The 22,883-nt window shown below is 31.2% G+C and overlaps 1 protein-coding gene and 1 pseudogene across 3 annotated transcripts; one reads left to right on the forward strand and one right to left on the reverse strand.

Annotated features, from left to right (window-relative positions):
* Positions 1-806: 806 nt before the first annotated feature.
* On the reverse strand, positions 807-16,706 carry LOC111280642 (nuclear pore complex protein NUP96-like; annotated as a pseudogene). Its single transcript, XR_016335061.1, has 6 exons — positions 16,544-16,706; positions 13,337-15,953; positions 12,780-12,903; positions 11,912-12,058; positions 10,569-10,666; positions 807-1,005 (listed from the first exon to the last, which is right to left on the reverse strand). The product of XR_016335061.1 is annotated as a nuclear pore complex protein NUP96-like (transcript).
* A 185-nt stretch (positions 16,707-16,891) lies between these two features.
* LOC111281204 (protein RAE1-like) lies at positions 16,892-21,988 on the forward strand. 2 transcript variants are annotated; one of them, XM_022868858.2, is made up of 12 exons: positions 16,892-17,013; positions 17,157-17,285; positions 17,757-17,843; positions 18,033-18,110; positions 18,211-18,404; positions 19,051-19,192; positions 19,639-19,719; positions 20,265-20,393; positions 20,544-20,621; positions 21,128-21,199; positions 21,282-21,362; positions 21,480-21,988. In XM_022868858.2, exons 2-12 carry the CDS (start codon positions 17,232-17,234, stop codon positions 21,528-21,530), a joined length of 1,047 nt encoding a protein of 348 aa, XP_022724593.1. In that variant the 5' UTR covers positions 16,892-17,013; positions 17,157-17,231; the 3' UTR covers positions 21,531-21,988. The 2 variants fall into 2 exon arrangements, with proteins under 2 accessions (XP_022724593.1, XP_022724594.1); XM_022868859.2 differs by having other exon boundaries at positions 16,919-17,013; positions 17,196-17,285.
* The last annotated feature ends 895 nt before the right edge of the window (positions 21,989-22,883 follow it).

Consider the following 22,883-nt stretch of genomic DNA (forward strand, 5'->3'; position numbering starts at 1 on the left):
TCATATAGACAACCCTAATATAAAACTTAATTTGTTGTTGTAAGAGGTAGATCACAAAAAACATAAATGCAAATAATAAGAAATTATGAGGTTAAAGTAGATGAAACAAAATTGTTTTTGATAAAGATGAGTTGCTTAAAAAGATTCAAAACTATAATGTAACATAATTCTTTTTCTTTTTGCCTTTCATACAATCACAAAAGTTATAGGATATAAAATTTAGTATGTGGTTATTATATATACCAAACTGGCAGAAGGTGTATAATATAAAAATTATTTTTGTATTTAACCCTTTTTAAATTAAAAATAATATCACAATCTTTGAACTATAATAAAATATTCAATATAATACATATAATTTTTTAATGAAGTATTTAATATGTTACAAACAATTTAAGAATCTCTAACATAATAACTATTAATCTATTAACTAATGTAACCCTTAAAAAAAAATTGTCCATCACATATCATTATTTAAAATTAATAGCATTAAAAGTAAGTATTATACTAATTAATAAATTTATAATTCAAATACTATATTAAGAATTTTTTAAATTTAAGTATCAAATTAAATATTTTACATTATCAGTAACATTAACCCTTAAATTATAAATCCGATTTGTTGGGTGATGCTTTCCCTTTCATCCGACATTCCGCTAGGTTACTGCTCTAGCTGGATTTATTTCTATTCATTTGGTGGAACACACTTAAAACAATTACAAAGATGAAGTTTACCATGATCTGCTCAACTTTTACAACGTGCAGGAAAGCCATAACCACATTCCAACATAAAAAAGCTAGACAAACTAAATTGCCACTCCTGAAAGATGGCAAGTAAAAAATGTAACTACATCCTGCAAATAATTTGAATGCAGGTCTTCGGGTATAGGAATGTTGAAGAAAACGATATCAAAGCATCTTAATTGGGCATCATGCTTTGGGCCTTCATTAATATCAGAAAGCAGCAAATCACAAATCTCTTTCGCCATCTTTGAATAAGCCATCCTGCACCATAGTTTCATAAAAAAATATCAACCACTACAAACCGGAGACCGCTAAGAAAATGTGAAGGATAAAAAAAACCACAAAAAGAAAGGTCACAAGCCCAAAACTTGTAGCCCCCCTTCCCTTTCTTCCTTTTCTTATTCTCTCTTTTCTTTGTATTTAGAAAGCTTTTTCGTGATGATCCAATAAATGATTCCCAAGTTGGGAATGAACATTACGTGTTAGGTGTCTTAGCATATTGGTCCTCAAAGACTCGATCATTAAACTTAAGAATTTAAATAATTGTGAAAAAACGAAAAGTCACAATTAATTTTTTTTTAAGGTATAATTGACCACCCAACAATTTTATCTTTTTAAAAAAACAATAAAATAGATTTAAAGTTTCATTGGAAAGACAATTTTGATTTACGAAAATAGAATGAGTTCGAAAGTTGATTACGTGTGAAAAAAGATTAACATCCCTACAATACTCATAAAATTGATACCAATTAATTATACATTATTTATAATTTTGGATAAAAAATGATTTTTTGTATGAAATTTAATTATAATTTCCTTTCCTTGTAAGAAATAAAATTAGCTTTAAAAAAAATATTTATTTAAAAATATTATGAAAATCTTCAAATTAAAACAATATCTTCAAAATCTCTGACATAAAGCAGAATTTGAAGATATTATTTTCATTTAAGATTTATCATAACATTTTTTTAAAAATAAAATAATATTTTTTATAAATGATAATTATTGATGACTTTAATATCTAGACAGAATATCAATAATTATATATTTTAAAATGTTATTTTAATTTTATTTATTCAAAACTAAAAAATTTAAGAAAACTTTTATGTAATTAAAAAATGAAATATAATATAATTAATATTTGACATCCATAACCAAAGCAAACATATATATATATATATGTATATCATAAATGAAGACATTAATTTAAAATGAGACATGCAAAATAATGATTAAATATGAATTGAAAAATCGAGTTTTCAAATATAAAGAAACTACCCGCTCTCCAACATTTAAACAGAGTTTGGGTATGAATTTTATATTTAATCATGTCCGTAGTTAAAGTAAATATTTATATAGATGCATTATGAATGGAGAGATTAAAAAAATAACGCATATGCAAATAAAAATTAAAAATGATTTGAAGAATCAGATTTTCAAATATAAAGAAACTACCCAGGCTCTCAAACACCTAAACAGAATTTAAGTGTGAGTTTTATATTTAAAATCTTGTCTTATTATTTATTACTAATATTGTATATCTATGATTAAGATTTTTAAAAAAATGAATTTATTTTTTTAGTTTTGGAAATGCATGAAAATCCTTAATGAAATAAAATTTTCTAAATACTTCAACATCTAAGCGATATTCGAAAGCAAATTACTTTATACAAAATTTTAACGCAAATCCTTATAGATTTAAAATGAGTTTAAGATTTTAAATAAGTTCAAATCTAAATTTTAAGAACTTATAAGCCTTTTTAAAAATTTTTAACATTTAAGTAGACTTTTGGAGTAAATTCATTTTACTATTTCTATAATGAATTTAAATTTTATATATCACTAATTATATTCATTTTTTTTTAAACTCATTGCTATTAGTAAAAATAAAATAAATAAAAATGCAAATAGCTATCAAGATACATAAAATGTATTTAAAGAATATAAACAAATCACTTTAAAAGCTATTACATGCACAAAAAGATTATACATTCAAAACCTTGGCATAATCCAAAAATACGCATGAATGTTATCTTGAAATAACTATGCAAAAAAATACTTTAAAAAATTCTTGTATCTTGATTAAAAATTATTATGCCATTATCCAATTTAACAATATTTTTTACTACTGTTATCATATTTTCTAAAACAATATGGTAACTATAATGCCAAAGAAAGATTAATCTAATCTTACAACCATCATGTTGAACTGTATGTGAACATTTTTCATACATCAAGATAGCTAATCAACAAGATAATGGTGGGACCATGTAATATATTTAACACTTTGATTATATCTATCAATGATTCACATACTAAATGAAGTGACAAAAATATATAAGGAAACCATGCAAACAGCACATTAATGAACGACTTATAGTGCACGTGATACTTGTCTTTTCTAGCTTTCAAAAACTAACCTCATAGCTTCTATACTTTTAGCTATAAGTTTCTTAATTCTACCAGCAAGCTTGAGCCACATATAGAGACAAAAATCCAAAAATTAGCTGAACTTCAATGGTTGCAAAGGTGGAAGCTTTCAAGATTTATAAGAAAAAAGCTTTTAAATTATGACTGCTCATGCGCATCCAAGCATCATGGTTTGCTTATTCTTAATAGCTTTTCATGTCTTTTATTTGTTTTAACCTTAGGCTAACTAGAAGTCAACTATTCATGCGAGATGAAAACACAAAGGTGGAGGAGTTTTGTGGTAAAAATCAAACAGCTATTACAATAGGAAGAAACAGAAGTTGTTCAACAACACCAAAAATGAAATTCTAGCTGAAACAACGAAACAAAAACAAAGCAAATAAAGCTTGAAATTTTATTAACAAACACCAAATACAAAACATGTAAAGAATGAACGAGAACACTATGCAGTAACGGTCATGGTAGGTTTAAAAATGAAGTAAGAACAAGCATAAAAAATAGCAGTCATGCTCTCTTTTCATGGGCTACTCATAAAAAAAGCATGTAAGGATTGAAAGATGGAAAAACAAAAGCCTTGCAGTAAAAAAACCAAATTAGAAGCTTTATGAAGGGTCGAACAACTGCTGCCATTGCAAAAGGCAGAAGTTGTTCGACAACACCAAGAAAGGTTATGAAATTCTAATAAAAAAAATAATGAAACAAAAAAGCAATGAAATAGAAACAAAGCAAGTAAAGCTTGAAACTTTATTAACAAACAACAAATACAAAACATGTAAAGAATGAACAAAAATACTATGCAATAATGGTCATGGTAGGTTTAAAAATGGAGTAAGAACAAGCACAAAAAATAACACTCATGCACCCGTTTCATGGGCTACTAACCTTTGAAAGTTTTAGCTTTTTTTTTTTTAGCCAACCCCCTGTTCTAGCAGCTTCTTCCCCTTCTTATTCGATAGCTTCCATTAAAAAAAAAAGCAAGATTTCGATCTTGCTTAATGAGGGCTTTTGGATGAAATCTCATCCAAGAGCCATAATTCATCTTTTTCTTAATTCCAAAGAGCCATTTTTGGCACTTGGATTAAAAGTAAGCAAAGGATCCAATGGCTTAGAGTAAACACTACAAAGGTGAAATTTTTATGTCTCTCAAGCTCACGAAAAAAATCATTTTACTCTTAGTGTAAAATTTTATTATTTATGATTATTTTCTTAAAAATCAATGTTTTTATGGTCATTTTTTAGATTTTAAAACACAAAAAATCATGAAATATTATAAAATTAAAATATGAAATGTTTCACAAAAATTCGAGCTTGAAAAAATCAATTTACAAAAATACCCTTTATAAGAGTATTTTAGTAATTTTTCCTTTTTCGAGGCACAATGAAAATTTTAGTACTTCAAAGAATCTCAAATTTAATTTTAAACCATATTGATTTCAATTAAGGTATAAATTTTCAGAATTGATTCGGGTTATTATCTATTTTGATTAAATTTTGTGTAATTTTGATTTTATTTGACCGCATTTAACCTAAGTTGACTTTGAATTTTGAATAGGCAAACTTGTAAGCTTTTTATGTATCGTAAATGGTCTTCTTAAACGATCTCAATCCATGTTCGCAAATGAGCCCTGCATCAACCATATTGAAAAATATCTCAGACAAAATTCAATGTTTAAAGTTGTTTTTTTTTGCATAATTTTGAAGATCAAAAGTAATGTAAAGACATAGATGATAATTTTGTTCGGATGATGCTTCCAAGTAAATAAACCTTTGCCTCTTTGTTTTTTGTTTTTGTTTTTTTTTTTTAAGCATACCCAAATTTCTTAAAACACCTATAAATAGAGGTTTAATAACTTTAGGCTCCTCTAAATAGAGGCACAATAACTTTTAAAAAGTAAATAAAACTTCTCTAAACAAAAGCACAACAACTTTTGAAAGGTAAATAAAACTATTCTAAAAAAGGTAAATAAAACTCCTTTAAATAAAGGCATAGTAACTTTTGAAAAGTAAATAAAACTTCTCTAAACAGAGGCACGATAATTTTTAAAAAATAAATAAAATTCCTCTAAACAAAGACACGACAACTTTTGAAAAGTAAATAAAACTCTTCTAAATAAAAGCATTACAATTTTTGAAAGGTAAATAAAACTCCTTTAAACAAAGGCACAATAACTTTTGAAAGGTAAATAAAACTCTTTTAAACAAAGACAATAATTTATCATAAAATGTATGCGATGAATGCAATGATTGTGATGAATCCAAAAGATGAAGATATAATCAATGATTTATATCATGTGTTTTGATTCATGTTAACTTTATTTTTTTTGAAACCGATTCAATCTTTTCAAACTTTTGCAATTGCTTCTAGTATTCACGACCTTTTGAATTTCTCGTTTGTCATTCAATTGTTTGTCCTTCCTTTTATTTCGGGAATTTGTAGCTTTTGGTGGATCAATTTGACTTTTCTCTATTTAGAAACCACCTTTGAATTCTTTTTTTATCTTTCTTCTTTGTTTTTCTGTTCCTTTTTTCTTGTTTTTGGGCAATCAATCAATTTTCATTTCATATTTTTTTGGACCCTGTATTATTATCTTTTGTTATCCTTACACATTTTCTCCCCCCATTTTTATTTTGTTTCTTGGCAACATGTTGGTCTATCATGAACATTATCAATCATTATTCTAATTTCAAACGACAAATGCAATAATTTTATGCTCAAAATTTGAACATAGGATTTAGTTAACCATAAAGGTATTTATTTTGATTTTAGAAAAGGGAAGATGAGCTTTCAAAGCACAAATGATGGGTAATTCAAAGGTATTTTGAAAATCAAATATCATTTCTTTAAATAATGAGCACCTGAACAACCTTGACCTACTCAAACTAGATTTTTTTTCTAAAAATTCATTACATTTACGATTTTGCTATGTTTGATATCATACAACTAGTCATTGTCCCATATTTGCAACTAATGGAATCTCACGCCTAAAAGTCCTCTTCCTTAATTCTAGCACCAATTTATCTAGTTGTGTGGTATTCTATCATTCTTTGAAGGATTTTTCTCCTAACCCCACTGTCGTTCAAGCGACCTTTTCAAATTTTCAGCTTAAACAATCCCATTTCCAATTCAAACTACCCTTATGGATTTTCGATCTAAATCATCTCCTTTCTTTTTTCTTTTTTTTTGTTGTTTTTTTATTTTTGTTTTTTTAGGCAAAATATTTCTTAACAATGTTAGAATTCATAGGATATGATAATTTATCACCATCCATTTTTGTAAGAATTAAAGCTCCACCAAAAAATGCTTTCTTTACCACGTATGAACTCTCTTAATTAGGTGTCCATTTTTCACTACTATCATATTGAATTAGCAAAATCCTTTTCAATACCAATTTACCTTCACGAAAGCACCGAGGTTGTATCTTCTTATTGTATGCTCGCATAATTCTTTTTTGGTACATCTTGAGAGTCTTTTTTTTTAAAATGAGATTCAATTATTTGAAATGATCTCGAACCCAATCTATTTCATCTAATTGTAACTCTTTCAAAACCTTAAAAGAAGGAAGTATCACATGTATTATAAGCTATTCATTAGTGCACTGTTTGCATGGTTTCTTTGTATATTTTTGTCACTTCATTTAGTATGTGAATCATTGATAGATGTAATCAAAGTGTTAAATATATTACATGATCTCACCATTATCTTGTTGATTAGCTATCTTCAAGTAGAAAGAATGTTCACACACATTTTAGCATGATAGTTGTAAGATTAGATTAATCTTTCTTTGGCATTATAGTTACCATATTGTTTTAGAAAATATGATAATAGTAGTAAAAAATATTGTTAAACTTGATAATGACATAACAATTTTTAATTAGGGTACATGAATATTTTTAAAGCATCATTTTGCATAGTTATTTTAGCATAACAATATTATGCTAAGACTTTGAATGTCTAATCTTTTTGTACATATAATAGCTTTTAAAGTGATTTGTTTATATTCTTTAAATGCATTTTATGTATTTTGATTGCTATTTGCATTTTTATTTATTTATTTTTTTACTAATAGTAATGATTTTAAAAAAATGAATATAATTAGCCATGTATAGAATTTAAATTCATTATAGAAATTATAAAATGAGCTTGCTCCGAAAGTCTATCTAGATGTTAGAGACTTTTAAAGAGACTCATAAGTTCATAAAATTTAGACCTGAACTTACCTAAAATCTTAAACTCGTTTTAAATTTATAAAGATTTGCATGAAAACCTTTAGTGAAGTAATTTGTTCCTGAATGCCACCTAAATATTAGGATATTTAGAAAATTTTATTTCATCAAAGATTTTAATACATTTCCAAGACTAAAAAAAATAAATTCATTTTGTTAAAATCTTGATTATAGAAATACAATAGTAGTAATAAATAATAAGACGATATTTTAAATATAAAACTTACACCCAAACTCTGTCTAAGTATTGGAAAGTTTGAGTTGTTTTTTTATATTTAAAAACTCAATTCTTCATTTCACTTTTAATTTTTATTGGCATATGCGTCATTTTTTTAATGTCTCCATTCATAATGCATCTATATAAATACTTGCTTTAATTACAAATATGATAGGACGAGATTAAATATAAAATTCGTACCCAAACTTTACCTAGATGTTAGAGAACCCGAATGGTTTCTTTACACTTGAAAATCCAATTCTTTAATTCATATTCAATCATTATTTTGCATGTCTCATTTTAAATTAATGTTTTCCTTTATGATAAACATATATATATATATATGTTTGCTTTGGTTATGAATGTCAAATATTAATTATATTATATTTTTTACCACATAAACAATTTTCTTAAATTTTTTAGTTTTGAATAAATAAAATTAAAATAACATTTTGAAAAATATAATTATTCGTACTCTGTCTAGATGTGAAAAAGTCATCGATAATTAGTATTTACAAAAAAATGTTATTTTATTTTTAAAAGAATGTTATGATAAATCTTAAATAAAAAAATTATTTTCGAATTCTGCTTTTATATTAAAAACTTTGAAGGTATTGTTTTAATTTGAAAATTTTCATAACATTCTTAAATAAATTTTTTTAAAAAACTAATTTTATTTTTTACAAAGAAAAGAAATTATAATTAAATTTCATATAGAAAATTATTTTTTATCTAAAATTACAAATAGCACATAATTAATTAGTACCAATTCTGTGAGCGTTGTAGGAGTGCTAATCTTTCTCTACATGTAATCGACTCTCAAACCCATTCTATTTTTGTATACTAAAATTATCTTCTTAATAAAGCTTTAAACCCATTTTACTGTCTTATTAAAAAGATAAAATTGTTGGGTCACCAATTACATCCTAAAAAAAGATTGGTGGCGACTTCCTATGAAAAAGGATGTAACTAACTAAAGTAGCGAGCATATGTGCTCCAAAAGTGGGATGCTACATGTTAAAGCCACAACCCTTTTTATGGAAACTAGAACTTCTAGAAAACCAAAACTACTATTGTGGAAGTGATTTAAATGAAAATGTATTACTCTACAGACATTTCCCTAAGAAAGTTTCCTATTGTCTATTGCTATATTCGCAGATTGTTAATTACACAGAATTTATATCATGAATGAAATATCATACCAGAAAGTAGCCAACTTCAACAAATTGGACATAAAAGCAACTAACTGCACCATAGAAATTCTTATAACAGTCCCCACAATCTTAAAAGCTAAATGCATCCCAAATTTTTATAGTTACAAGCTTAGTCAAATTTCACCAAAAATTCATATTTGTCTACATTTATAAATTTTCAGATCCTTGAAACTGAAAGATTGGGTCAAGGTTTGAACACTAAAATGCGAGTTTATAATTTCATAAAAATTACGAAGTCTCACAAATGACAAAATTATTAGGTCAAATCCATAATGAACTCTTCTGCTACAGGTTCCACATACAAATTAAAGGGGTCCTAAGTTTGCTATAAATAAATAGATCCAGCAATGTAATATTGCTATGAATAGATAGTTCACCAAAGCAGTTTCTTATTTTAATCTGATAAAATAATTTGACAATAGTGCCAAAATCGGAAAAGCACTGTAGTATGTCAATAGATGGTGAATTATCTCACTAGAATCCATGACACATACTATGTTTATAGTTAAGTAAATAAAAAATTAAAATAAACAGTATTTTAATAAAAAATGTTTATTGTAGCAATGACTTGCAAATTGCTTTAAAAAAAAAAAAAGCAAATGAGAAAAAAGTAATATATATATATATATATATATATATATATATATATTAAAAAGGGAATTTGGGAGAATAGATCACCAAGTTAGAATGTTGGATAACAGTCTAAATCATTTCAACACTAAATGAAAAACACCAAGGTGGCACAACACAACATCCCAGCTAGTCATTTGATATATGCAGGCACATAAGCACCTATCAACGCCAAATAATCCAACTAAGCAGTTGGTCCTTGGTTGTAAGTTACTATGTTCAGCTTCCTCATGTCATCAATCTTGAATTTGTATATAATATGACTTCCTCTCTTTTCCAAATCGTGGTTAAATTATTAGTGTATAAAACCTGGTTCCCTATTAGACAGCTGTAGCTTGAATGACAACATAGGACATAGAGCTGTTCTCAAGTTGATAAGAAATAACTTCTATCTGATTTACATCAAAACTCATTCAAAATATGAAAAATTAGAAACATCGATGAGTAAAGATTTGTTACCCAACATAATCCATAACAGATCATGAGTTGGGATATGAGCAGATAATCACATGAGTATAAACGGAATAACATTATAAGCTTAACAACTTCCTCCTTCCGCTATTAGGTACTTAACAAATTTCATCTACTGTCGATGGAAAAAATGTGAAAGGCAAAGAACGAGAAGAGGTTTGTTGTCATGAATTGGCTGTCAATTTTCTACTGGAACCATGTGAATAAAACTACAGGAGATGAGTAAGAAAATTTATGAAACCTAGGTATGCAGACATAAGCTAGCTAACAGGAGATGTCATTGTATTTCCAAGATATATTCAAATGTAATGAAAGGGAAGGTATTTATATGAATTAGCCAGCCCAGACGGATAGTTCAGACACCACACAGTAGACTTTAGCCACCTTATCAGCTAAGCTAGTTAAGACCTTTCATAATTGTGCATCTATAAAAGAACTGAGTCTCTACATTTGTACTTCTTTTAATTACAGGAAGATTAAAAATGGCTGAAATGGTTTCCTTGAGCTTGTTAGTATATACTTTATTTGGTTTAGTTCTTGTCTCTTGTGTTTTGATGTTGGCTGATACAATCAAACTTAATGCCATCAGAAGCATAGATTCTACAGTTACACATAAGAAGAGAAATGAACATAAATACCTCACATCAATAGGAAACCTGCCACAACAAACTGCCAACGACTCATTCAAGCAACCAAGAAAATCTCTACAAGCTGCATTTTTGCCGTCAAGGGAATCCTGAGAATCGCACCAACATAGTCATCAGCATTCACTTCTAAAAAGAAATACATCAAATTGAGTTTGAGGATATTTCACAATTTTGGTTCATCGGCTTGAGACTGCAATTGCTGTATCTATTGCAAATCTAATAGGAAGATGGAGAAAAAATAATGTCCACAAGAAAAATAGCATAATACTATCCAAGTCCATTTCAAACGTTGAAAATTAACTCATGATTTAATCACAAATAAAATAGATAGGAACATTTTCTTTCAGCTCACAAGCTTAAAGCTTTTCAAGTGTCATTTATGTTTAATATAAGTAACATTCTAGAAGGCAACATGGTTCCAACAACAATGTAGCTTTTAAAAAAAAATTCATTTAAAAGTATCAAAGAAAAAGAGTATGCATGACCAGCGGCCATAATTCACAATTCACTGCCCCAAAACACACAATGCAGTAGCAGTCCTTAAAACTATGTTTTGATTGAGGGGAGATGAGGGAAAGGAAAGGAAAGCAAGAGAAACAAGAAACTTTTTCCTTGTTTGGCTTTCATTTTAAATTAAAATAAAGGAAAGGAAAGAGGGTTGAAACCCTTTATTATTTTATAGATTAATAAAAATTAATCTCTTTTATTGAATTTTTTTCATTTTTACTTAAATTATTCACATAGTAAATGGAATATTTCAAGGTATAATTGGAAAAGTATTATAATGAATAATTTCCTTTCCTTTCCTTTCCTTTCCTTTCCACTCCTTAACCAAACAATGGTCGTTAGGATTCTTTCCTTTACTTTCCTTCATTAATTTTAGCTATTCAAACAAGAGATAAATGTATACCTTCCTTTCCTTTAAAAACCTTTCATTTCTTTTCTTTTCCTTTCCTTTATTAATGTTTATCCAAACATAGCATAGGTAAATGAACTAATGCCTTTAGAACCAAGGCTTTAACTAGGCAGACCCATGCTTATTAGTAGGGCAGTAATTAGAACGCAAAGTCATGCATATCAGTCATGCTGCACTTCACTTGAAGTGGCCACCCCATTATGATGAAGCCATAGTTTACAAGAGATAGTCTAATAGGAATAACATGACTGAAGTGAAGAATTGCACTCAACACAATCCCATAAACTGGACAGCTGTAATTCACAACTGATAATTAACAGGAATGATATGATTGATTAATAAATGAGGCGTCCAACAAGCTTTAGCCTATATTCAGATCTAGATTTTATGCCCTTGATAATATGCATGAGTTTCTTACCAGTTCACCCATTGAATTGTTATCCTCCTGCAAGGAACTTCTTAGTATAGAATGAAATATAAATTCCAGCTCCCAAGTCCCAATTTTCAATTTCTGACTTGTGGTCCTCCGTGGGCGTTGCAATCCTCCATATCTCTGAGTGATAGGCTGCATTGAGAAAAAAATAAAAGACTTGGGCCAACAATGCTGAATGTGATTAAGAATTGACACTAATCAGTTCTTCAATGACCCAAATTGTGCATTTATATTCTTTAAACCAGTATGAATATCCTAGGAAAAAAAAAATCAAGCATAGATTGGTTTTTGAGACAAATTTAAATAACTAAGTTTGATTGAAAAAAGTAGATGAAATCCGCATCTATAATCTACATGACTCTTTGGCCAAAAAAAAAAAAAATCTACATGACTCTAAGTCTCGAAATAGTGCAAATTGAGGGAGCCATCCACCTCCCATGTGATAAGATTCATCCATGCATGGAAATGGAACGTATGGTCTAAAATACATAGATATGAAGAGATAATTCATAGAATGAATTGTATAGCTCGATTATAATTCTCAAGTTTTTCAAAAATATGCACTTTTCCCTTTCAAATATACATTTTTTTAGTAATATCTAACTTCCTTTTTATACATGTTGTAGACTAAAGGAATATTTTTTGGTGTGAAGAGGTAACTTGTATTGAGAAAAAAGATTTGGAGGTGATTCTATGATGTCATGTTACATTTTTACTGAAGAAGAGAAAAGGGGGGAAGGGATGGGCCTTGAATTTGGTTTAAAGTCACATCAACAGGGCATAAAAATGATATAACAGAATAATAAAACTCAGAAGGCACATATGAATTACTTAATCTACAATAAGATCTTACCAGACAACAACAATTCATGAGCTACTGAAGTTATGAAAATAGAAAGAGCTTTTTGCCAATTTAAACATCCCAGAAAGTGCTCAAGAGCCTTTAGCAAATCACCATGGTAATTGAAATAAACTGCCTGCATTATAAGGGGAAAATTTTCACAACGAGAAACGACACTCAAGTTCCAAAGAAGTTTTCAGAGCTCTCTCTCTCATTCTCGCTTTCTCACTGTACATCCACACATGCACAGAGATAGAGAGATGAGCATACAGCAGGATAAATCAAGATTGATAGTAATTTTAATAAGAGTTCATCTCCAAAAAAAAAAAAAAAAAAAGAAAGAAAAGATGAGATTAAAGATTCCACCCAACCAGGGTGCTGATATTCTGCCACTACACAAAGAATCTAAAATTAATGATGGATATAACCCACATAGAGCATCTAATATACCAGCAAAGCGTTGAATGTTAACATAGAATACCACTTTGTTCAGACCAACAAGAAGTTAAAAACAAAGGCTTCAGATAAACAAAGTTAAAACAAATACATATAGAAAACAAACATCATACCTTAGCTTCTTGCAACCATTGCAATGGAACACCCAAGTCCTGAATAAATTGGCATTGTGATTCTTGCGAACTCCAAGATTCACAATGTTGGAACAAAATTTCCCGGATAAGAATAGCTTGAAGGTAAGGATAATCATCACAGTAGGGCATGTGCAGGGCTACATAGATAGCCCAATGACACTGCCCCTGGCAAAGCAACTAGGATACAAGTCCCACATCAAGAGATTGAAGATCATTAGAATGGATAACACCAACAGCTTCCAAGATAGCCTGCTGATGCCAGATCATATGGTAGTCAAGTGGATCATGTGTTGAAGAGAAGATGCTAAGCATCGTCTTCAGAGAGCATAATTGACTCTCTTCACTGGCATGCAGAAACAGAAGATAGTAAGAAAGATCAAATCTTTCCACTCTATTCCAATTTGCATTCTCTTCTACTGGTCCTTCATCAATGTAAATTGGAACAGGAAATGGAGCTTTTTCCTCATCAAGAAAGTGCTGATAAGTTTGGAACACACAGACAACGCAGTATCTGGAGGTAGGTGATACCACATTAACAATCCTAAGAATCTCTTCCACTCAATCTTAATACGATGCAAAGCACCATGAATGTTACCAGCAAGCAACTCATAAAGCTGAATCCTGTCCTTCTCAATGAAATTGAAGTTCAGTCCATTAATTCTCCAAATATCAAGCTGCTGTGCAACATCAGAACGATTAACTGTTGATCCACCAGCCTGGCTTAGTAAACAAGCCAGTCTCACATCTCCTTTACAAGCAGCCAGCTCCACAGCTGCATCCAGTTGTCACCTGGTCAAGAGAAAGAATACGTGTTCCAAGTAACCTGAATCATTTACAGAGCTTACTTCCTCTTGTTCATGGTGACAAACGCTTTCTTGCAGCCAACAACTAAACTCTGCCCTCCTAATAAAAGAGGAAGTGATTCCAGGTCAACTTCTGGAGGACCTTCCTTGATATCCTGCATCACATCTTCCTCGCTATCAGCACCCATAGATTTCAGTTAACCAGTATTTTCCTTTCCCGAAAAAAGAACTTCTATCAATTCCCAAACCATTACTTGATGTATCAAAACCAAGCAAGCAGAAGAAGATAGACCAGGAACCTCCAACTGCCTCTCAATAATGTCTTTATAACTCCTACAAATCTCTGAAAGCTCCATGTGATTGGAGACAACCTTTAGAAGCTTCTACTGAAAGAATCCAACTTACACTTCTTTTTCTTCATAATTTAGAGCTTTGTGAAGATTCGATGGAGCATCAAAAGCAAAGTCAACAAGTTCTTTCTTTACTTTGTTATTTTCATCTCTAACTACTTTATCAATTGCCACTTTCTCTATATTGATTACAGAAGATAATACTATCCTGGCATCATTACTACCTACAGGTGCACCTGAGTGGACAAGAATTTCATTTGGGCCCCAACCTACACGAAATGACCTACCCATGAACAATGCTGCATCAACTATGTTGCCAGAATGGCTTCCAGTGACTGGTGTCTCTTGTTTGAGGTCCAGCTTGAAGCCTTCCTTTTTTATCGTCTTTAGAGGCATGCCCTTATTTTCTTCTGTCATCAGAATTGATCCAGATGATTTTGAATCAAAAGCGCCAGAAATATACTCAGGCAAAGCAACTGGGGTTTTCCACACAACTGCAGGGCTAGACCTATGGATCAGCCTCTGATCAGAGTTATGCAAAGGAGTCTTATAATTCTTAGACAAAGGGTTGTCTCTGATTAGAAACTGCCCCTCTAAAATCCTTAAGCTCCTTTTCTTCCTCAACGGCAAACATCAACATTCTCATTTCTTTCATCTTCACTGGGTCCAACCCAAGATGTGAAGGCAGAGAATGAGAAAGCACCGGTCCATTAGCATCCATTAGCATATCTCCATCAATCTCAGAATTCCCTTCACCATTCATTTCCCCAGGATCTTGGAAAACCCATATTGCATCATCCATTATAATATCTTCCTCCTCATCTTCACTCAATCCAAATCTGCTGAAATGGTCAACCAAGAATTTCCATTTACCATTTGCAAGGTCAAATGCAATGAATTGTGCCCCTTGCTTCCTCATACTCTCTCTTAATTTCTTAACAATGCCATCTACCTCCTGCTTTTCCAAGTCTAAACTTTTAATTTGAAGTCTCAAAGTTACTTCGGCAGTCCTTTTAAGGCCTTGACCAACCATGGGCTTATTACTTTCATCTTCATATACAGTTACCGTATGCCTATCAAACTTCACAATGTGATTTAAATCCAACTATCTAACATCAGTTTTCCCAAAGAATTTTACATGCCCATAACCAAATCTTCCAACCACAAAATCCGGAACTCTGCTGCAGTAACCAGGATCCAAGAGTTCCAATGTTGCCATATCTTTCAAGCAAGGTTCCACATAATAATCAGGGGAATGCAAAGTAGATAAAGATTCCTCAAATTTTCTCGAAACGCCATGCAAGAAAAAATCAGTAGTTGCAGATATCCTTCTCTTCTTGTATAGTGATGTAATCTGTAAATCACAATGTTCCACATCAAGGCCCCTCCCACTTCTAGAAATATCACTTGCTGTACCACGAATTTCACTCCAAGTCCCTGCAACTGAAATTTGGACATTGAGTAATTTCACGTAAAGTAACTCGCATCTCCAATTATTTCAAACATGCAAAGAACAAAATTTAAAAGAAAAAAAAGCACCCATGTTGACCAACTAGCCTAAGCAAACAATTATATTTAAATCACCATAAATACTAATCCTTGCAGAACCTGAATGAGACTCTATTGGGGAACAAAATTCGGTTCAAACGTAAAGATATGAACACGCTGATGCCCATCCACATTTTCATCTCTCCAATTTCTCCAAAAATAAAAAATAAAAACCTTCAACCTTTGTAGATCTATAGTTAAAACTTATAGAGAACTTCTTAACAAACAAAAACTGGGGATCAAACAGACAAGACCAAGAAACTTAATGGCAAATTGAACTCAAGAACACCAAATAAAACGAAACTTTGAACGCTAAAGCACGAAACGAAAAAGAAAGAAAAACTTTTTATCGAATCCAAGCAGAATAGTTAACTAAAACCCCTCAACAATTGATTCATGCTAAAGTGTAGATATTGATTGGAATAATTCCAAGTTTACATCCCAAATACATTTTTAAAAAAATAAAGAAAGAGTGTGGGAATTACCTGAAGTCGGGAACAAAGAAGCGGAAGCCATGATTAGAGAGTGGGGGTTGGCTTCAGTGGCAGTTTTAAATCCTTCGGGGTTCGATCACTTCAATGACAAGCTGGAGAAGTAAAAACAAGAGGGAAAATGGTTGAATTGAAAGGAGTGAGAGAGGAATGGGAGGGAAAGTTTTCATGGGGTGGGTTTTGGTATTTACTGTTTAGACAGTGAAGCATTGAGGGGTTCTGAATTCTGATTCTATAAATTTATTTTTCCGCCATGTCAGTCAGGTTGCTTTCAATTTTACAACTTAGGGCCGGGCCGGACTGGGCCGCCAAGTTAATACTTTTGGGCCTAGTCCTTTCCTTTAACCTACACCTCTTCCCAGCACAACCAACGCTCTCAGTCTCTCTCGCCTATACAAAACCTTCTTCCGACTACTTTTTTTCCCTCCTCCATTAAGTTTTCGCTCTCCTTTCAAAAGCAAAAGGCACTTTTTCTTTTCTCCCTGTTTTATTTTTTTATTATTTTACTCAATCATTTTTTTTATTTACAATGCGATGCGAAACTCTATAATCTCAATCTTTTAGGTTTTTTTTCTATCAATTATTTTTTATATTTTGAGATTGTCAGGAGTTCATCTTGAACTAAGAGTCCACCGCTCTATAACAGACCACGGCTGTGGGCGTTTAATTTTGGAGTTTCGTTATGTCTACTTTCGGTGCTGCCGCTGCTAATCATAACCCTAATAAATCATTTGAGGTATTCACTTTTTAATTTGTATAAAATACTTAATAAGATTCACTTTTTTCGTTTTATTTTTATTTTTTGTATTATGATTTTTTTGAACTAAATTTTGCTGATGCTTTTACTATTGAGCTGTTTTATATGTCTTTTTATTTTACGTAGAATTTTTTCTTGTTACTGATTTTTTTAATTATTATTTGTATTAATTGTTTGATGTTATTGAGGAAAGGAAAATAAAAATAAGACTTTTATTCTTAGCCTCACACTAAGGCTTATACCAAGATGTGTTTGGTTAAATTAATATTGGAATATTTAGACTAGTGATACTGCCATACACTGATGCTTTCCTCCTTTTTTGGAATTATTTTGAGAAAAATATAGGCAGGGACCAATTTTAGTGATTAAAGATGTTACTATAATTGCAAAAAATTTGAGCTTGGTTGAACTTTTGGTTTAGGGGATTTTATGTGCAATTTTTAATTGTAGGTTGCGCAACCGCCCAGTGATTCTGTTTCGAGCCTTAGTTTCAGTCCCAAGGCCAATTTCTTAATTGCCACTTCATGGGATAATCAGGTCTGCTTAATTTGCTTTTTTTTCATTTATTGATTTATGTTTTATCTCAATTTTGTTCTTTAAGTTCTTAAGTTCTGGTAAGAAAATGAATTATTGAAATTTAAGAATTGAAGTTTCTTTCCCTGTTGCTTCCTTTGCATTTTGTTAGGTTCGCTGAAGTTTGTGGTTTCCTTTTGAATGATTTTGCAGGTAAGATGTTGGGAAATATCGAGGAATGGTACAGTTGTTGCTAGTACGCCAAAGGCATCAATTAATCATGATCAGCCGGTAATAAGTCAGCATTCATTTTATTTATAGACATATTATTCTACTCTTCAATTTGTAGTTGCGGTAAACTAATGTTGTTTTCTTCTTCCCCTTGTAAAAGGTTTTGTGCTCAACTTGGAAGGATGATGGAACAACTGTCTTTTCCGGAGGCTGTGACAAGCAGGTCAAGATGTGGCCTTTATTATCTGGTGGTCAACCAATAACGGTTGCCATGCATGATGCCCCTATTAAAGAGGTTGCTTGGATCTCAGAAATGAACCTGTTAGTCACAGGAAGCTGGGACAAGACATTAAAGTAATATTCTCATATTTCCTCAATTTTGTAACATTGAGAAAGCTGAAGTCATGTTTTTTTGATATTGGGTCCTAGTAATTAGAATCATGTTGTGAGTTCTGCATTTCATGTGAGGAGATCCTCACCTTCCTGCTAAGTGGTCTAGTGCCTGCAGTTCTAGAAAGTTCCATGTTCAATTCACAAGAAGTATGATCGTGTGGTAGTCACAAGATACTTTTTAATTGGATAACACTATCTTTTCACTTGGTGTAGGAGGTGTTGTGGCTTGCATGCTGGATATTTGTACTATTATAGTATGATAAATTGAGCTCTGATATTGTGGGCACATGTGGGAGAGGGGCTATGAAATAATCTGTAACTTTAGGGAGGAACTCTCTCCACATACAAACAATATAAATGCAAACTCAGATTAACATTCATGTATATTTTTAAGCATCCTTTTTAATGCTAAAGTTGGACTTTTATTTACAACATAATTATCTCGTCTATTATTTGTTTACATGCACATTCTTACACATTTCTTGTGTTATAGTTTGGTCATTCACTTGCAATTTCTCTTTTACTTTATCTATCAATTTTGGCAATTTGAGACTATTACATTCCTGTGGTTTTTAGTCAACTACTGGTTTTTCACCTTTATATTTAGGTATTGGGATACGAGGCAGTCAAATCCAGTGCATACTCAACAACTTTCTGATCGCTGCTATGCATTCACAGTGAAATATCCATTGATGGTTGTTGGCACTGCAGAGAGAAATCTAATAGTTTTTAACTTGCAAAATCCTCAGGTAATGTTTTCTTATAACTTGAGTTATAGATTAAGCTTCTTCACTATTTTCAAATCTCGCTGTCTTTCGCTTTCAGCTAATTAAGGCTCCCCAACCCCCTCTATCTTGTAAGATTGACCCACCATTCTCATCTTGCTTTAGTTTTGATGTTATGTTTTGCATAACTAGCATTAAATATGGTAGTATGGAATATTATTGTTTATAAAAGTGGTGGAAGCGCTCTATGAATTAGAAATAATTGAGTTGAAGATGCACTCATTGTCTTTTTTTTTACTTCTTATCCTAGTGTAAGTAGTCTATACTAATGCTGTTTTCTACTGTATATGAATGCTTGGACATAATGACTTAGTACAATTGCTAACTGATTAATTGAGGAATTATTTCTGTTAATTGTTGGCTTACTCTTTTCTCTCACATGTTCCTGACTAATAAAATTGCTAGAACAGACTGAATACAAGAGAGTCATCTCACCCCTGAAGTATCAGACAAGATGTGTTGCTGCCTTCCCTGACCAGCAAGGTTTCTTGGTATGGGCATTTCCTTCTTTCAGCTGCAATTTTTGACAATGTGACCTTTCTTTCTTTTTTTTTTTTAAATATCCTTTTACATATTGGCCCAACATTTTGGCCAAATGGAGAAACAACGTTGAGATGCATCACTTTATTCTGTCTATTACGTACTCTAGAAGCCTCTTTTCCTAGTGCTTCTGTTTATGTATTTCTGTGTCATAATATGAGTTGTTTCCCCCTATTTCTGCCTCATTTTTTCTTTTTTAGATTGTTTTGTTCTTTGGGATGGTCAATTTCTCCCTTTTCTCTTTTTCTTTCTTTTTGTTGAACGTGTAGCCTGCAATTTTTGAGGTCTTTTTACTTTTATCTGTTTTGAATTCTTTGTTTTTTTTTTTTGGTTGATACTTGAATGTTATTACTGACTCTAACTTGAATCGGCCAGAGTTACCTGTCTGGTTTTCTATCTATTTGCATATATATATATATATGTTTTTTTTTTTTTGTGCAAGCTGTAATGAATTGGCGTCATTGCAATTATTGGCGGTGCCATTTTTACTTTACAGGTTGGTTCAATTGAGGGAAGGGTTGGCGTACACCACCTTGATGATGGACAACAGAGTAAAAACTTTACCTTCAAATGCCACAGGGATGGCAATGAGATATATTCAGTCAACTCCTTAAACTTCCATCCTGTAAGTTCCTTTGTTGCCTATTCATCTTCATATTGAGTTCTTCGATATTTGTTTCACAGCATCTATGCTGGGTAGATATTATTTTTTAACCTTTTTAGGGAGGTAAATCTTCTATGGCACATGATCTCATGCAGCTGTTTGTTGTTTCAGATACATCATACTTTTGCCACTGCAGGGTCTGATGGTGCTTTTAATTTTTGGGACAAGGATAGCAAACAGAGACTAAAGGTATTCTTAGAATCCGTTGTTCAATGTAAAAAACAATAAGATCATTTATGAGACAAAACTGTTGCTTCTTTTTTTTGGGCAATTAGCCTTCCTTATCTTCTACTTGTATGAATAAGATCTAAAATTTGTAAAAATTGCTGGTTTTGGAAAACCAAACAGAGAATAGAATTCCTCAACAGAGTTAGATTGGTGAAAGTGGATCTATTAGAAAGGTGGTACGGATCATTGAAGCCTGGAGGTTGATATTGCTGGCTGTGGCAGCTGCTACCAGCATGTCACTGACATTGGCACCATTGTGCATTTGGCATTGAAAATTCAAGAAACCCTTCAACAATTTTTATCTTTTCTGAGATCAATTTTGTCAAATGATAAGAGTATAACCATTAAATTGTTTGTCATTTTTTAAAATAAATTGGAAGTGTTCTGGACTTGACAATTCTAGCTCCAGTAGCAAGATCATCTGTGTTATTTTCTGGTTTAGTTATATATCTTTTTCTGATTTTCAGGCCATGTCAAGGTGCAGTCAACCCATACCTTGCAGTACTTTCAACAATGATGGGTCAATATTTGCGTACTCGGTATTCACTTCATATCAATGCTGATTTTCTCTTTGAACTGGAAAAAATTCGTATTGTGATTCTCACATTGAATTTGCTATAGGTTTGTGATGACTGGAGTAAGGGTGCAGAAAATCACAACCCTTCAATGGCAAAGACCTACATTTTCCTGCACTTGCCACAGGTAGATTGACATGCATGATTTCATACTTATCATTGTATTCATTAAGCTTTTATTGGAAACGCCGTAATAAGAAATTTTCATTCATGAATGTAACTGGTAATGTCTTTTGGAATACAGGAATCTGAAGTTAAAGGCAAGCCAAGAGTTGGAACAAGTAGTAGAAAGTGAAGGTTGCTTTTGATTAGGAAACCTGGAGGAAAGGATTTGCCATTTCTTTTTTTCTTCTGGCTTCTAGATGGCCGTTTGTTCTCCTCTTTCAACTAGGATAAGAAGAGTTCTGTGCACATTAGGAATGCTTCCCTTTGGGTCATTGATCTCTAATTCAATGTTCAGCATTTTAGTTTAGAATCTATAGTTGCTCCTATGTTTGTTGGTTGTTAGAATAGGCTTAAATCAGGCCATTTTTTTCTCCCATTTCAGCAACTAAGAATATGAATTAGTTGTATAACTAGGAGAATGGCCCGTTGGGCAATTTGTCTCCTCAAATTTGTGTTGTATGTTCGCGCTTAGGGTGTGATCGCTCCATTTGCTGGTCGTTTAAATGGTTTACTTTGTCATGGTTGACAAATTTTCCAAATTTTGTTTGGTCTCTCTTTGACTAAACTAGTAGAATTTGGTTCTTCTTACGTCGGCGTCAGTGAGTCATGATCTATTTGCATAAGTAATGAGATTGGTTTAAGTTAGATTGAAAACAACATAATGAAGAGATTAATTATTGTAATAGTGAGATTAATACTATAATGACAAACACAATATGTTTTGAATTATTCTTGAACATGTTTGATATGTTCATGAACATATTTGTGTACATATAATGAACAAACTCATTTAACCTAAATTAACAAGACACAACCTCAATGTCATTTTTAAAATTTATTCAGTAAACTTAAAACACTCATTTTATTTGAAAAAATTAAGTGTTAACGTAAAATAAATTTTAGTTAATTTTTGATTTTACTTGGGCTTATCCAAATATGTTAATTGAATTTGAAAATTGATCTTGGGTTAAAAATACAAATTCAATCCATCCTTTAAAGGCTTAATTTAACTAGAATTTAATTATTTTTATTATTATCTTTTTTCTTTTTTTTTTCTTTTCCCAAAAATCCTCAATGTAGTTAATGCATCACCTGCCAACTTAACATCCACGTAATTTTGCAGAAGAAATCACGATACCTAAAATTCTTCAATGACCAACCAAAGTCTTTTTCAATCCTAGATTTTTTTAGATTTGAAATTCTACTTAGTCCTATAAATCCGATATCTAAAAAAAAAAATTTTTTCATGAAGAGAACTTAACAAAATAATTATTACTCTTTTTGTTTGTACTTTCGATTCCTCACTACTATCAAATAGCCTCTTAAACAAAAAATAATAAAAAATCAACATATCCCTGAAGGGAAGGAAGCTAGCAGAAAAAAAAATTTCTTAAAAGAAACCAAAAACAAAAACATTGATCTAAGTCATTCGGAAATTTTTTTTTTGGACAAATTAGTTGGGAAATTGGGTTTAGAAAGATGA

This window comes from Durio zibethinus, chromosome 28, assembly GCF_047325235.1.
Source record: "Durio zibethinus cultivar Kanyao isolate XHJ-2024 chromosome 28, ASM4732523v1, whole genome shotgun sequence".
NCBI classification, from domain to species: domain Eukaryota; kingdom Viridiplantae; phylum Streptophyta; class Magnoliopsida; order Malvales; family Malvaceae; genus Durio; species Durio zibethinus.

Excerpts from the sequence above, each read along its gene's own strand:
- LOC111281204 (XM_022868858.2), top strand. The coding sequence starts at position 17,232 with ATGTCTACTTTCGGTGCTGCCGCTGCTAATCATAACCCTAATAAATCA. Across the intron at positions 17,286-17,756 it reads ACCCTAATAAATCATTTGAG|GTTGCGCAACCGCCCAGTGA; the intron begins GTATTCACTTTT and ends TTTTAATTGTAG. Across the intron at positions 17,844-18,032 it reads CCACTTCATGGGATAATCAG|GTAAGATGTTGGGAAATATC; the intron begins GTCTGCTTAATT and ends ATGATTTTGCAG.